The sequence below is a fragment of the Thermobia domestica genome, chromosome 6 (assembly GCF_964235325.1).
Source record: "Thermobia domestica chromosome 6, izTheDome1.hap1.1, whole genome shotgun sequence".
NCBI classification, from domain to species: domain Eukaryota; kingdom Metazoa; phylum Arthropoda; class Insecta; order Zygentoma; family Lepismatidae; genus Thermobia; species Thermobia domestica.
The window spans coordinates 24,367,247-24,379,704 of record NC_137459.1 but is presented as its reverse complement, the minus strand read 5'-3'; the positions used below and the strand labels follow the sequence as shown (position 1 = coordinate 24,379,704).

Here is a 12,458-nt window from a genome sequence, read left to right as displayed (position 1 = left end):
ACGGGGACCCTTGAGCTCATGGCAGCATCTAGAGATTTAGCTTGTAGTTAGGGATCCCGTTAGCCCATCGTAGTATCCAGGGATTTTGGACAAGGTAGTATTCCTTCGTCCACGGCGACCTCAGAAGCAGGTGTAGGTTAAGCGATCAGTGGTCAACTGATACTTCTTCGCTCTTCGGGTCCATTTTTATAGGTGATTTCTGGGTGGCTCGTTCCTCCTCGGGTTCCGTCGTGCTGGCTTCGTGTCTTCCTGGTTAATTTATATGTATCATCTGCTTGTACTGATGATTGTAAACAATAGTACGTGTTGTATGGATAACATGTACTTGCACTGAAAGGCGGAGATCCTTACCATATATTGTACGAAAGCTTTTTCTGGGCTGAATATTTCAAATTTCTTTCCTTCGGTGTGAGAAACGTGTTGATTTCCCGTTGGAGTACACGTATTCTGAATCACATGTTAAGCTATAGACATATCTCACCTTTTCTTACTGTTGAAAAGGGAGCTTATACTCCAAACAAACAGTATAAAATGAGTAAGTTTCTCGCAAATTCTTGCTCAGTATCTTCGCGAAACAGACTGACAAATAATTGAAGGGTTTGTGTAACATTTGATGGTTGCAGGGATTGTGTAACTTGTTTTTGTGTGTGTGTGTTAAAATTAGCTTCTTGTAGGGATTGTGGGTGTTACGCCAGCCTTCCGAACTATCCGAACAGTTGTATCCTCTTACTGGTGACACTGTAACTTAAAGTGTATCCAAAGATGTTGCCATATTTTTGGTCCTCTTTTAACTGTGATTAACGACTTACACATGTGGGTTTGGGAGGCCACTTTTTTTCTTTTCGCTAACGAAAGGTAGATGTTCCGACAATGAAGACACTGACCAACTGCCTGCATATGGTTCATTTCTTCTCAACGGAAGAAGAAAGATTTTCTACTGAAAGTGTCAAATAACAAAACAAAACAAACAAACCAAAAACTTTTTTTTTTCTTCGCCAAAACATTTAAGACATTGCATTCCTTTCTCAAGTGACAGAGAATATCAGCTTTTACGCACCCCCTATTCTGGCCGAGAACTATCGAACAGTTCGATTTTCTTGGCAACACTGGATTTCGGAGAGAATATCTGTTTCACTAGCATGTAGTGGGAGAAGGCGGCTAATAGGTACATTTTCTATACCACCCACTAAGGCTTTTAAACTTTTGCGAGAAGATTAGAATTTGACGTAAATAAGTTTTCTTATTCTTCTGTATTCCAGTTAAGAGCTGGAGCACCTCAGATGTATTATTACTTAAATAATGCTGTATTTACATATATTAATTTCATGCACGTAAAATTTAGGTTAATAATAATAATATACACTTGTTATTTATCAGCTGCATGAATTTTTTATATAATCGCTGCTGAATTAGCTAACACTTACGTGTGCTACAAAACTTGGAATTCTGGTTTCTTGGTTTGACTTGGAAGTTGGTTATGCAGTGATAAATTTCATTTGTACTTCGAAGAAATGAATTTAGCGTCTCCTATAAGCTTTAATATGTATAGAATTAACGCAAATTTGTAGGTCGCATTCAAATAGAAGATTTCTTAACTTTTTTCTATTTATAACGTCCATATGTATGGGACAGTTTCAGAATATCTTAATGTAAAACTCTTGAAAATACTGCCAGTTGACATCTAAACTTCGACAATCAGGGCATAACTGAAATCTAAAATTCTTCCAAAAAATGAGCGAAGTCAGTATTTTCTTGGTTTGTATTAAAAATTTCCGAAGCTTTATTTAAGATAAATTTAAGTTTTTTATTGTTTTAATTCTTATGAATAGGTAATCACTTTTAGATGTGAGTAGTTATAGATTTTTCACATGGAAATAAAACAATAATACCATTTTTATCTTTAATTTACTAAGAGACGCTAAGTTTTTGAGTTACAGCCATGAGAAAGATACATTGTAAGAAGAGATACATTTATTGAATTATAGTGTTTCTTTATTTTAAAATGTATTGTCGGATATTCTTTACATTAGTGGATGGGATTATTGCGGTCTTTTTATAATGTATGCAATTTTATAGAACTTTTATATATTAGTTTTATTGAGATGAGTTATATATTTTATTTCTAAATTCTGATCATTAATCTGCTTGTCAGCAAGAACTGATTTTCTCAAAAAAAAGCCACGAAAAATTTGTTTTAATTCAAAATAGTGATAATCGCATTCAATTAATTAGCTTTCTTATCAGTAGGTTTCAGCGATATTTGTATTCAGATTGTTAATACAGGTTTCATATTGCCCTTGAAAGTCAGAAAAAGTCAGGGACAGTAACCTAAGTCAGGGAAATGTTTTAAAATATGCCGAAAGTTAGGGAAATCTGCTATTATTTAATAGAAGAGTTAGTTTTTTCTGCACGGAGAAAATATGAAGAGCACTCTGAAGAATCAAAACAACAAAAGAAAGAAAAAAAAAGTTCGAAGGAAGGAAGTAAAAACCTCGGAACTCCCTTCGCGTACGCCACTGACCGAGACCAAAGGCACCAGTTTGGTTATTTGGATCTCTTCTTTACAAAAACTTGCAATGACCTTCCAGGAAATTTTGAGTCATGAAGTTTCTCCACTCTTAATTACATCTTTTAGTGTTTGATTTGAATAATCGAAATAGAATTTGTTTGCATTTTTTCATTTTATTTTAGAAATTTTAGCATAAAATCATCATCGTCTACCTGAACCTTAAAATCATTGTAACGGTGTAGCAGGTTAAAGTGTCATTCATAGGAATGAATACCAACTTAAATAGATCTTGACGTTTCAAATAGACAGGCTGAGGAATAGCTTTACTACTTAAAATGAAAGAACTTTATTCGAAACCTAATACTTCATAGAAATTTAAAATTAGTCCGAATTCTGGATTGGATATGTCGTAATGGTAGACGCCGACACGCTCCCCTCATATTATGAAGAGCCTGGTGTCGATTTACAGTCGTGGTTAATGAATGTTTAGATATATTCTTTTTCGTTTTTTTTTTTTCACTCAGACAGAAGCGAAAGTATGATACACTGGCTGTAACTACTTTTCCCTCTGTTTATGTTTAGAATTTAAGTTGTACCTTTACTGTGACATTGCGTATATTTTATACTCTTTTTCTTGCAGATGGCAGCAGGTGTGTCGTCCCCTTCAATGGTGACGCCCAGCAGGAGCTTCCAATCCCTGAGCCGTACACTCTCGTCTCAAGAAAGCCTTCCAGGCTCCCCAACACGAACCAAATCTCCCAGATCCCCTCCAACAGGTCGAATGTTCTCTCCATCTGATTCCGCCCAGTCAACAGGGAATTCGTCCCAGTCAAGTTCACCAAGTTCCTCTGTTCCCAATAGTCCTGCAGGCGCTACGGTGGCCGCCGCTTCTGGCACGACGGCTGTTGGTGCAGGCACGGCACATTACCAACGTCCTTCCACTCTGCATGGTTTGAAACACAAGCTTCACACAGCTGCCAAGAGTATTCACTCACCAAACCGCAGGAAGTCTGTGGGTCACATTCCACTCTCCCCATTAGCTCGTACTCCTTCGCCTTCGCCGCTTCCTTCATCGCCAACTCGCTCTCCAAGTCCTTTGGCGTTCCCAGCTGGCCACCAACCAGGAAGTTCCAACACCACTCAATCCTACAGTCCCGGGACATCTCTAACACCAGGATCTGGGAAGAAGCCCTTTACTCGGCCCAAAAGTGCGGAACCAGGTTCACCATTGTTACGAAGGGCTCTGTCACCGGACCGACTTCATCCACGCACAGCAGAGAGTAAGGGAAAACCGGCCACAACTCATATTTCACCTCTTTGTAATCCTGCTCCCAAAGTCACTATTTCGAACGCTCCAAAAGTAACCATCACATCACAGTCTTCACCGACAACTGCGAAGCCTACGGTTACAGCTGCTGGATCATCCGAAAGTGGGAGCAAGTATGAACATGTTGTTGTTTCGAAGCCTCCTGAACATCCATCTTCTCGCCTAAGCAGAGATTCTTTCTCAGAAAGAAGTTTATCTTCGGACACTGGAGACCAACATAGCGCTGATAGCAGTGGGACTGGGAGGGAAGACGAGGGAGCTGTGGGCTTTCACGCAGTTGGTCAATCAAGTTACATAGCAGGGTTAAAGGATGTAGTGCCAATATCGGGAGTTGCGGATACTGTTCAGCACTCGCCTCAGCAAAGTGCCAGTGAATACGGGACTGTGGAACACAGAAGTGCTCTTCCGTTGTCTTCAGTAAGTTTAATAGTCGCCGGGGATCGAACGTCGCAGCCCCTCCCGCGAATAGCCGAAGAAAAGGACTCTCCGACCAGCTGCAAAGATGACACGTCGCCGCTGAAAGACTCATCCCCTTGCACTGCACAGCCGGTGAGTAAAAGTGCATCTCAGGAAGAAGATGTGAAAGGTAAAACGGGTGCTGGTAAGAGTGACGACGCCGGGGGAAAGAAAACGAAAACAGCCTTGAAAGGAGATAGCACCAAGGCAAAATCTCAAGAAAGTGGGAAAGGTTCTAAGGTAGGTACAGCTGAAGAGAAATTCCATGCTTCAAAGTCGCCACCAGCATCGAGGTCCGAGTCCAAGAGTCGTCGGAGGGATCGAAGTGAAAGCCCGAAAGGGGGGAAAGAAGTTTCGGAGAACAAGGGTAAAGCAACCGAAAGTAAACCTAAAATGACGGAAACTAGCAAAGACGGAAGTAAGGATGGTAAAGGTGAAGTCACATCAAAGAAAGAATCCAGTAAGTGGACTGCTCAAGACAAACGAGAGATGTTCAGAGGGGCTTCGAGTAAAGATTGAAGTGAAATATCATTTGATATTGCAGTATTGTGTCAAAAAGTGTCATTTTTGAAACCACCCATTAATGTGTGTATGTATATATGAGCATTTTTTTTTGCTAACCGGCGTTGATGACAAGTGAATTAACTTCCTATGGTTGTGGACTTGGTCACCCATTGTGATTATTCTCACAGCTGTCATTTATAAATCATAAGTATTATAAATGTACAAATGTGTAAATATTTTCTGATTGTTATCTTGTGAATTTCTTTGCTATTTCCAAAGATGTTACATTTTAAGTTTTGTAAATAGTTCGTGGAGCTGCATTTTGTAAAGAGCTGTGACAGTTCTGTGTACATGCATTACCCAGAACAAATATTTGTTAATGTTTTTAATAAATTTCTAGAATAGGCTGAAAGCATAATGAATTTACTTAACCAAATGTAATTAACTGGCATAGCTTGTAATTTTTAATTACATTATCTTCTCACACAGAGGTTAATTATTGTTTTTTTTAATTAAGCGGAATCAATTTGATGACAAACTGATTGTCTTTGTTTTATGATTCGATTCAGTTAAAATATATAAGATTCATGTATATCTCTCTCTGTGTGTAAGGTGATGTTTTTATTGTCATGTCATTGAGGGTATTAGAATTACGCCTGTTCATTTTTCATATCTGTGATATAGGTGGCAATCCAATTGATTTTTAGCTGTGAAGGGAAGAGAGGATTTAGGGGTAGCAAAGGATATAGTGCGTGGAAGTGTCAAATCCTTACAAAGTAAAATAGATGTGGATATTGTTCTGTTGTTAGTATATATAGATTACCTATACTAATGTATTCTTTTCCTTAATAGGAACCTAGCCACAACATATATATAGTAGAAAAGTACTTCGTACTGGACTAACTGTTGATTATTCTTAAACTTTGTGTACGTAAAGAAAATATATATAGTAATGAATTAAAGCAACAGTCAATGAAATTGTATGTAACTGGCAAAATACTGTTTCGTTAATAGTACAAGTATTGTAAGAAAAATGTTACTCTTTGGAAGTTTGTCTAATTTATTGTTTGGTTGATGTTAACGTGATTTGGTTTGTCGAGAGATCCAAAATGGTTGAATGCAGTGAATGGTTTCAACAGCGCGGCGCTTGCTGAACGAAAATGACCGACAGAATCATCAAAGTTATCAATGTGATGTGCTCACGTAACTGTGTCCATATTTTGATAATGTGGAAACAGGGTTTTAGCTGTGCGTTTTTGTAATTCTATGAGAAATGTTGTGATCTCCTTTATATACTTATATAAAGTTATATATATACATATATATAAATATACATATATAAAAATACAATTATATTATATGCAAGCATTGCACTGCATGTGTGGTTGAAATTGAAATGTAAAATCCTTCAAATTGCTAGAAACTGCCATATTAGACAAAAAAGAAGAAAAAAATGCCAAATTAATTCGTATGTGTTAATATGAATAGTTTTGATTGCGATACATACCTTCATAAAGAAGGTAAATGTACTATTTCGTTGTTTTTATTTTTTAAAAAAGTGTATTTTTTCCTATATAGGGAGTAGTTTAGCAAATTATGTTCTATGCAAGAGTGCACAAGTTATGCCTCCAATGTTGTTTATCATATAGGAATTTCCTAGGTTAAATGTGTTAAACTCATATCGGTACCTTTGCTTCTGGCAAGGGAATGAATCCAAAATGTCAAAGGAAAAAAAAATGTCCCTACTATAAACTCAATTATTTTTCCCCCTTTAAAAACTGTTTCTCTTTATTAAAAATGTTTTTGCTTTTAAAAACAGATTCATTTCTTAACTATTAAAACATATTTTTATTGCGATCAGCTTCTCTTATATATATATAATGTAAAAAAAAAAAATGTTTCTTGAACCACCTCTAAATGTTATTTTTGTACAAAACTATTGAGATGTTTATACATATTATATATATAATATATTCTTTCTCTATTATGAAACCATTGGATCTGCATGCTTCAGTATTTTTGTTGTTTAATAAACGGCCATTGTACTTAAGTTATTATATAATTATTTATGCTGAAAATAATTAACAAAAATTCCCTCTTAACGAGGCACAGCGATAATATTGATGCAGAATCAAATACAAAGAAAAGCTCTTGAGTTTAGTACTGAAAATGGTAATTAATTGCAAATGTAGATTCCCGGTAGTTCCACGATTATATTGAAACAGTAAATGTGTCAGGGTCTTATTGAATAAAAAGAAATCTTTGTCCTGTATACTCACTTTTAGATAACAACAGTGGCGTAGCAGCTGCCCCCGCAACCACCGAAGTGCGGGGGGAAGCGAGGTATAGGGGGCCCCGAAGTTTTGCGATGAATAAAGATTTAAAGAAGTAGAACTTCAACCTTACTTCTGTCGGCTTTACAACTAGAGCCCCTTCTCTATACTTTGCGGGGGGGGGGGGGGGCGCAAAAGTATGCTACGCCACTGGATAACAACGTGATACTTTTGGGGTTCATTGTCAGCGAAAGTGTCACAGCATACTGTCAGATTTTGTAGACTTATCTAATTCGTTTTTAATTTTCTTTCTGGAAGAAGTGCTCACCAACTTTTCAATTGTAGAACCATGAAATTTACTGTTCATTACTGAGACATGGACTCAATATCGTAACTACTATCCTTGTTTTCTAGGGGAAAATATATTTATTTTTACGTACGCTTTGCACGTGATATGGTGCTTGTTGCAGAATCTGAAGAAAAAAATTTAAAAAAATGTTAGAAAACTTGAGGAAGGGCTGTAAGGAATATGAGAAGAAAATAAATGTTAGAAAGACAAAAATCATGATGACTGGAACGAAGGGGTCGGTGTCAAATACAGAGGTAGGAGGGGAGAAAATAGAACAGGTGACTACTTGTTGATACCTGGGTAGTATTATTAGTGATGATATGAAGTTTGAACGTGAAATAAAAGCAAGGTTAGGAATAGCGAACGAACGTTTTAGAGGAAGAAAATTCTGTTTTGTGAGACCTTGAATAAAGAGTTGAGAAAAAGACTTATAAAATGTTTTGTGTGGAGTATTGTACTGTATGGGTTAGAAACATCGACACTACGCAAAAATGATGAAAAGCGACTGGAAGCTTTCAAAATGTGGATGTGGAGAAGAATGGGGAGAATTAACTGGGTCGAGCGAAAAACGAATGAGAGAGTTAGAAATGGTGGGTGAGAAAAGAACTATTTAAAATAATATTAAGAAGAAGGAGAAATTGGTTGGAACATCGGCTAAGAAGGAACTGTATCATGAGGGACATGCTAGAGGGTATAGTGGCAGGAAAAAGAGGGAGGGACGAAGTAGACTACAACTAATGGACGATATCGAAACAGAAAAGTCGTATGTGAAGACGAAGAGGTTAGTGGAACACCATGGAGCATAGAAGCTGCTCAGTTGCAGCAAGTGACCTGCCAATAATGGCAGAACACCTATGGTGATGATGATGAGGATGATACTTACGTACTTAGAGGGAAAGTAGACATTTTAAATATTCATATTTTCCAAGCTACAAAAGATGTCTTCAAACTTCACGTATCACTTCTAATACATCCTTTAAGTTCAATCCTAGTACAAATTATTGCAAAAGTAAAATTAGTTTTATTCCAAACCAAAATAATTAGTTTTTTAAAGACATCTAATGGTTGATAATCAATTTAATAACTATACAAAAGAAAAAAAATGTTAGTCGAATTTTTGCATCAAAATTTGATTTAACATGTACATCAACTATTTTTATACGTATAAAATATCTACAAAGCATTCTAAGTTTCGAAATTACTTTTTTTTTTTTAAAAAAAAATAATAATTGATTACAGGAACACTCCTTCCTGCAATCGATTGTTTAGTGTGCATGCGCTCACATGGAGGCTTTCCTTGCACTTGAGGTCTCTGATCAAATCATCTTCTCCCAGTGCGTCGTGGGACATGTCTGTTGTGGAAATCCCATCGTGTACATCATCAAGTAGACCACTGACTGTCATAGTGGTACGACCACCTGTGTTCTCGCAGACCCAACATATCGCACTTTATGCCTGAAGTCATCCAGTTTCATCATATGCATTTGTAGACGTCATCCTGGCACTGTCGACACTAAATGAGGCATCCTAGGTTGTAAGGGCAAACTAAAGATAAGGCTACTACGTACACTGAGATATTCTGAGTAGTAACACCTAAATCATCTGTGGTGGCAAGTTCTAGTTCCTATATGTGTAAATTGAAAATGAAACGAAATCTTTCAGTTTAACGTCCCATGATTATATCCTTCAGGCTAAGGGAGACGATGATTAAGACAAGTGAATGATGATGTAACAATTGGTGGAATGAAAAGTGGGAGGAAACGCAAGTACCCTGAGAAAACCCACGGACACGATGTTGTCCACCACAAACTTACTTGGTTGAGATAGAACCATGGACCCCACACACCAGAGGGGGGGATGGTAGGCCAATACAAAATTTGCGTCTCACAGCTAACCTAACTCTCAACCAATCGCATTCACCAACGTGTACGCAGAAACTCGAAATAATGAAAAAAAGATTGCCACAAAGGCAGATAAGGATCTTCAAAATTTTTATTAGTTACAATAAATAAAGACTTTCAGTTTTTCCACTTAGCGAAAATATCACATTTCCGATTCTCTACTGGAAGTATAGTCCGTCATTTACTCTGTTCTGTGCCACAATAACGTCGCAATGTGCGGTACAATCCAAGAAGCAGAGCACTCGACTTCCATTACTACACTGACTACTAAGCAAGAGCGTAGACAGCGGGATGTATTTGCACATCCCCTTCTAATCAAGAAGAAATGCGAATCATAATATTTCGAAATTAACCGAGAAAAAATTGCTTACTTTCGTATTGAATTCCTATAAATTGAAAGTACGGGATTACACACTTGTCTGCGGAGATCAAAGTTCTAAATATCAACAGCTTAAAACAATAACCGCTCTGCAAATCACCGGCAAATGACTACGTTTGTACTTGGGATGGGCAAAACCGGTTTTTATAAAAACCGAAACCCGAAAAAATGACATTCCGGTTTTCTCCAAAACCGGTTCGGTTTTTCACCAAACCGGTTCGGTCTGGTCAGAAATAGAACAAATTTTGGAAAAAAACCGGAATCGATTTTGAAGAAAACCGAAACCGGATCAGCTGAAAAACCGATAACCGGTTTTGGAGAAAACCGATAACCGGTTTCGGAGAAAACCGAAACCGGTTTTTTGAAAATTTTCAAAAACTGGCTTCGTTTTTTCTAAAAACCGTAAAACCGGTTTTTGTGTCCACCACTAGTTTGTACACGAATTTAACGTCTTTTTTTTCTGTTACCTTATACGTTCTGAAATTATCAATAGAAGGTAACATTGCTACTACAGAAACTGCTTTCCTGCTATATACTGCCACAACAAAACCTGAATTCATTCTATGGGTCCAGTGAATAGGTAAGTATACGGCTCTCCTAAAACAAGTAGTAAATAGATTACAATTAAGACATTTACACATATTAGACTCTGTATAGCACTTAAATAGAATTACGACAGTCATGATGGAGCGGATATTGTATGTTGTCTTCAGCCAATACTGTAGTGCAAAAAATTTGGATTGAATTCCACGTGCCAAGAATTACAAGGTAACCAAAGAAGTCTTGCCGGTTTTGATGTCCCATTAATCATGCTCTCACAGAGAGGAAACGAAATGACGCATGTGCCTGCCAACGATCAGGAGTTAATTTGATCATCGGCCTTCAGTAATACAGGTACGTTGCGCACATACAACAGCCATAGTTCATCCACTGCTCGAAGAGAAATGGAGGTATCGAAGCATCTTGTTTGCGTGTGTTTATTGTATGGCATTAAAGTGAGCCTGCGGCTGCCACATCAAGTCGCCGCATATGCCAGGCATTTAAGGAGAATGCCGTGAACGAACGCACCGCCAGGCATTGGTTCCAGAAATTTCGTTTGGAAGATGTAAGCCTTTCGGGTGAACGTCGCAGTGCACGACCACATGTGTTGGATGACGAGGCCCTGAAAGCAGACATCGAGAACAGTGATCTAACGTATGATGAACCTGCAGAAAGATTCCATGTTTCCGCTGAAACAGTCAGACTGCACCAGCATGGGATATAGAAATCACAAGTTAAGCAAGTGGGTACCCCACACAATGTTGGCAGCTAATAACGAAGCACGAATGACAATCTGTTTGTCGTTACTCACTGGTGATGAAAAGTGGGTCCTCTATGACACCCCCAAGCGTACCAGACATTGGTTGTTGCCACGTGGCCCTGTTCCTCACATCTCAAAACCACCTCTGCATCCACAAAATAGTATGCAGTCTGTATGGTGGAGTTTTCGACAGGTGGTGCATTACGAGCTCCTTCCACCTGGTCAGACTGTCAGTGCTGACCTCTACTCTCATCAGTTGCAAAGAGTGCACCGTGAATTACGGCAGAAGAAGCCGTAATTGGTGAGTCGCAAGGGTGTGCTGTTCCTGCACGACAATATCAAGCCCCATGTGGCAAAGAGGATCCGGGAGACCCTTCAGCAACTTGGCTGGGAGACACTATGCCATACACCATATTCACCGGACCTGGGAGACCTGCGGAACGCACTAACGGACTCCTTTGCATCCACGACCGGCGAGTTTTATCACAAGAGTATTGCGCAGCTACAGAAACTTTGACAAAAGTGTTGTATGTTGGTGGAGATTACTTCGAAACCTGAAAGTACGTACCGTTCACAGTATTCTTTGTTTATCTTTTAGAGCGACAAGATCGTTTTTGGTTACCTTGTATTACAACACAACAACATCGTTCTAATCATCCAGCATCAGCAAGTGATGACTTGGAAAATATCACTAATAATTCCTTAGGTGGATACTACGCTCGTATCATCATTGGAGGAAGAAAAATTTTCCAATGACAATATATATCTGTTTTCTTTACTCTTGTGTTGGAGATTCTAGGAGAAGAGTTTAGCTAACAATCACAAAGTTTGTGTAACTTTTATTATCTGGAAAATGTTGGCAGTGAGGTAGAACAATAGTACAGCTTTTGGGAGGAAAGGATAGGAAAGAACAGCAATATGAAAGAGTTGAAAATGGAGGATCTGGTGAAAAAAGTGAGGACATTTTTCCCACAAATAAAGCCTGTTGTTCTTATTTGTTCCAACCAGGGGTAAAAGTGAGGGGTAACGCGGGTGTCGTTGTACCCCACTTCTAAAAATATCTATTGCGTCTCCCACTTCCTAAAAAAAGTTACAATGGGCGCAAGGGGGACGGCATGCGTCCCCCTACCTTTTCAGATCCACTTTTACCCCTGGTTCGAACGATGTAATACGAGTATTATTGAGCGTTCATTTACACCTTGCGTAGAGTGAAAACTTGGTTGCGTTCAATAATGAAGGATCACTTGAACGAGCTATGTATGTTGAGTTTACATCGAAACCTAGTTCAGAAAAAGGAAAAAGACAAGGACGTTCTGCAGACAGAAGAAAAATGATTTTCATATAAACTCAAGATAAAACTGAAACAGACTTCCAACGATCTATTTTTGTACGTACCTCCTTAGCCCGTACCCTGACTCCACCCATGTTGTTAAGAATTGAAATGTCACTTACAACAAAAG

At 38.3% G+C, this 12,458-nt stretch overlaps 1 protein-coding gene across 12 annotated transcripts in view; it reads left to right on the top strand.

Annotated features, from left to right (window-relative positions):
• The window catches only part of dop (microtubule-associated serine/threonine (MAST) protein kinase dop), a 1,172,801-nt gene extending 1,165,955 nt beyond the window's left edge, over window positions 1-6,846 (top strand). For all 12 annotated transcript variants that reach the window (XM_081761418.1, XM_081761420.1, XM_081761421.1 and 9 more), the window contains one exon: window positions 3,150-6,846. In XM_081761418.1, the coding sequence (XP_081617544.1) occupies window positions 3,150-4,811 (1,662 nt within the window). In that variant the 3' untranslated portion in view covers window positions 4,812-6,846. The remainder of the gene's footprint in view (window positions 1-3,149) is intronic.
• The last annotated feature ends 5,612 nt before the right edge of the window (window positions 6,847-12,458 follow it).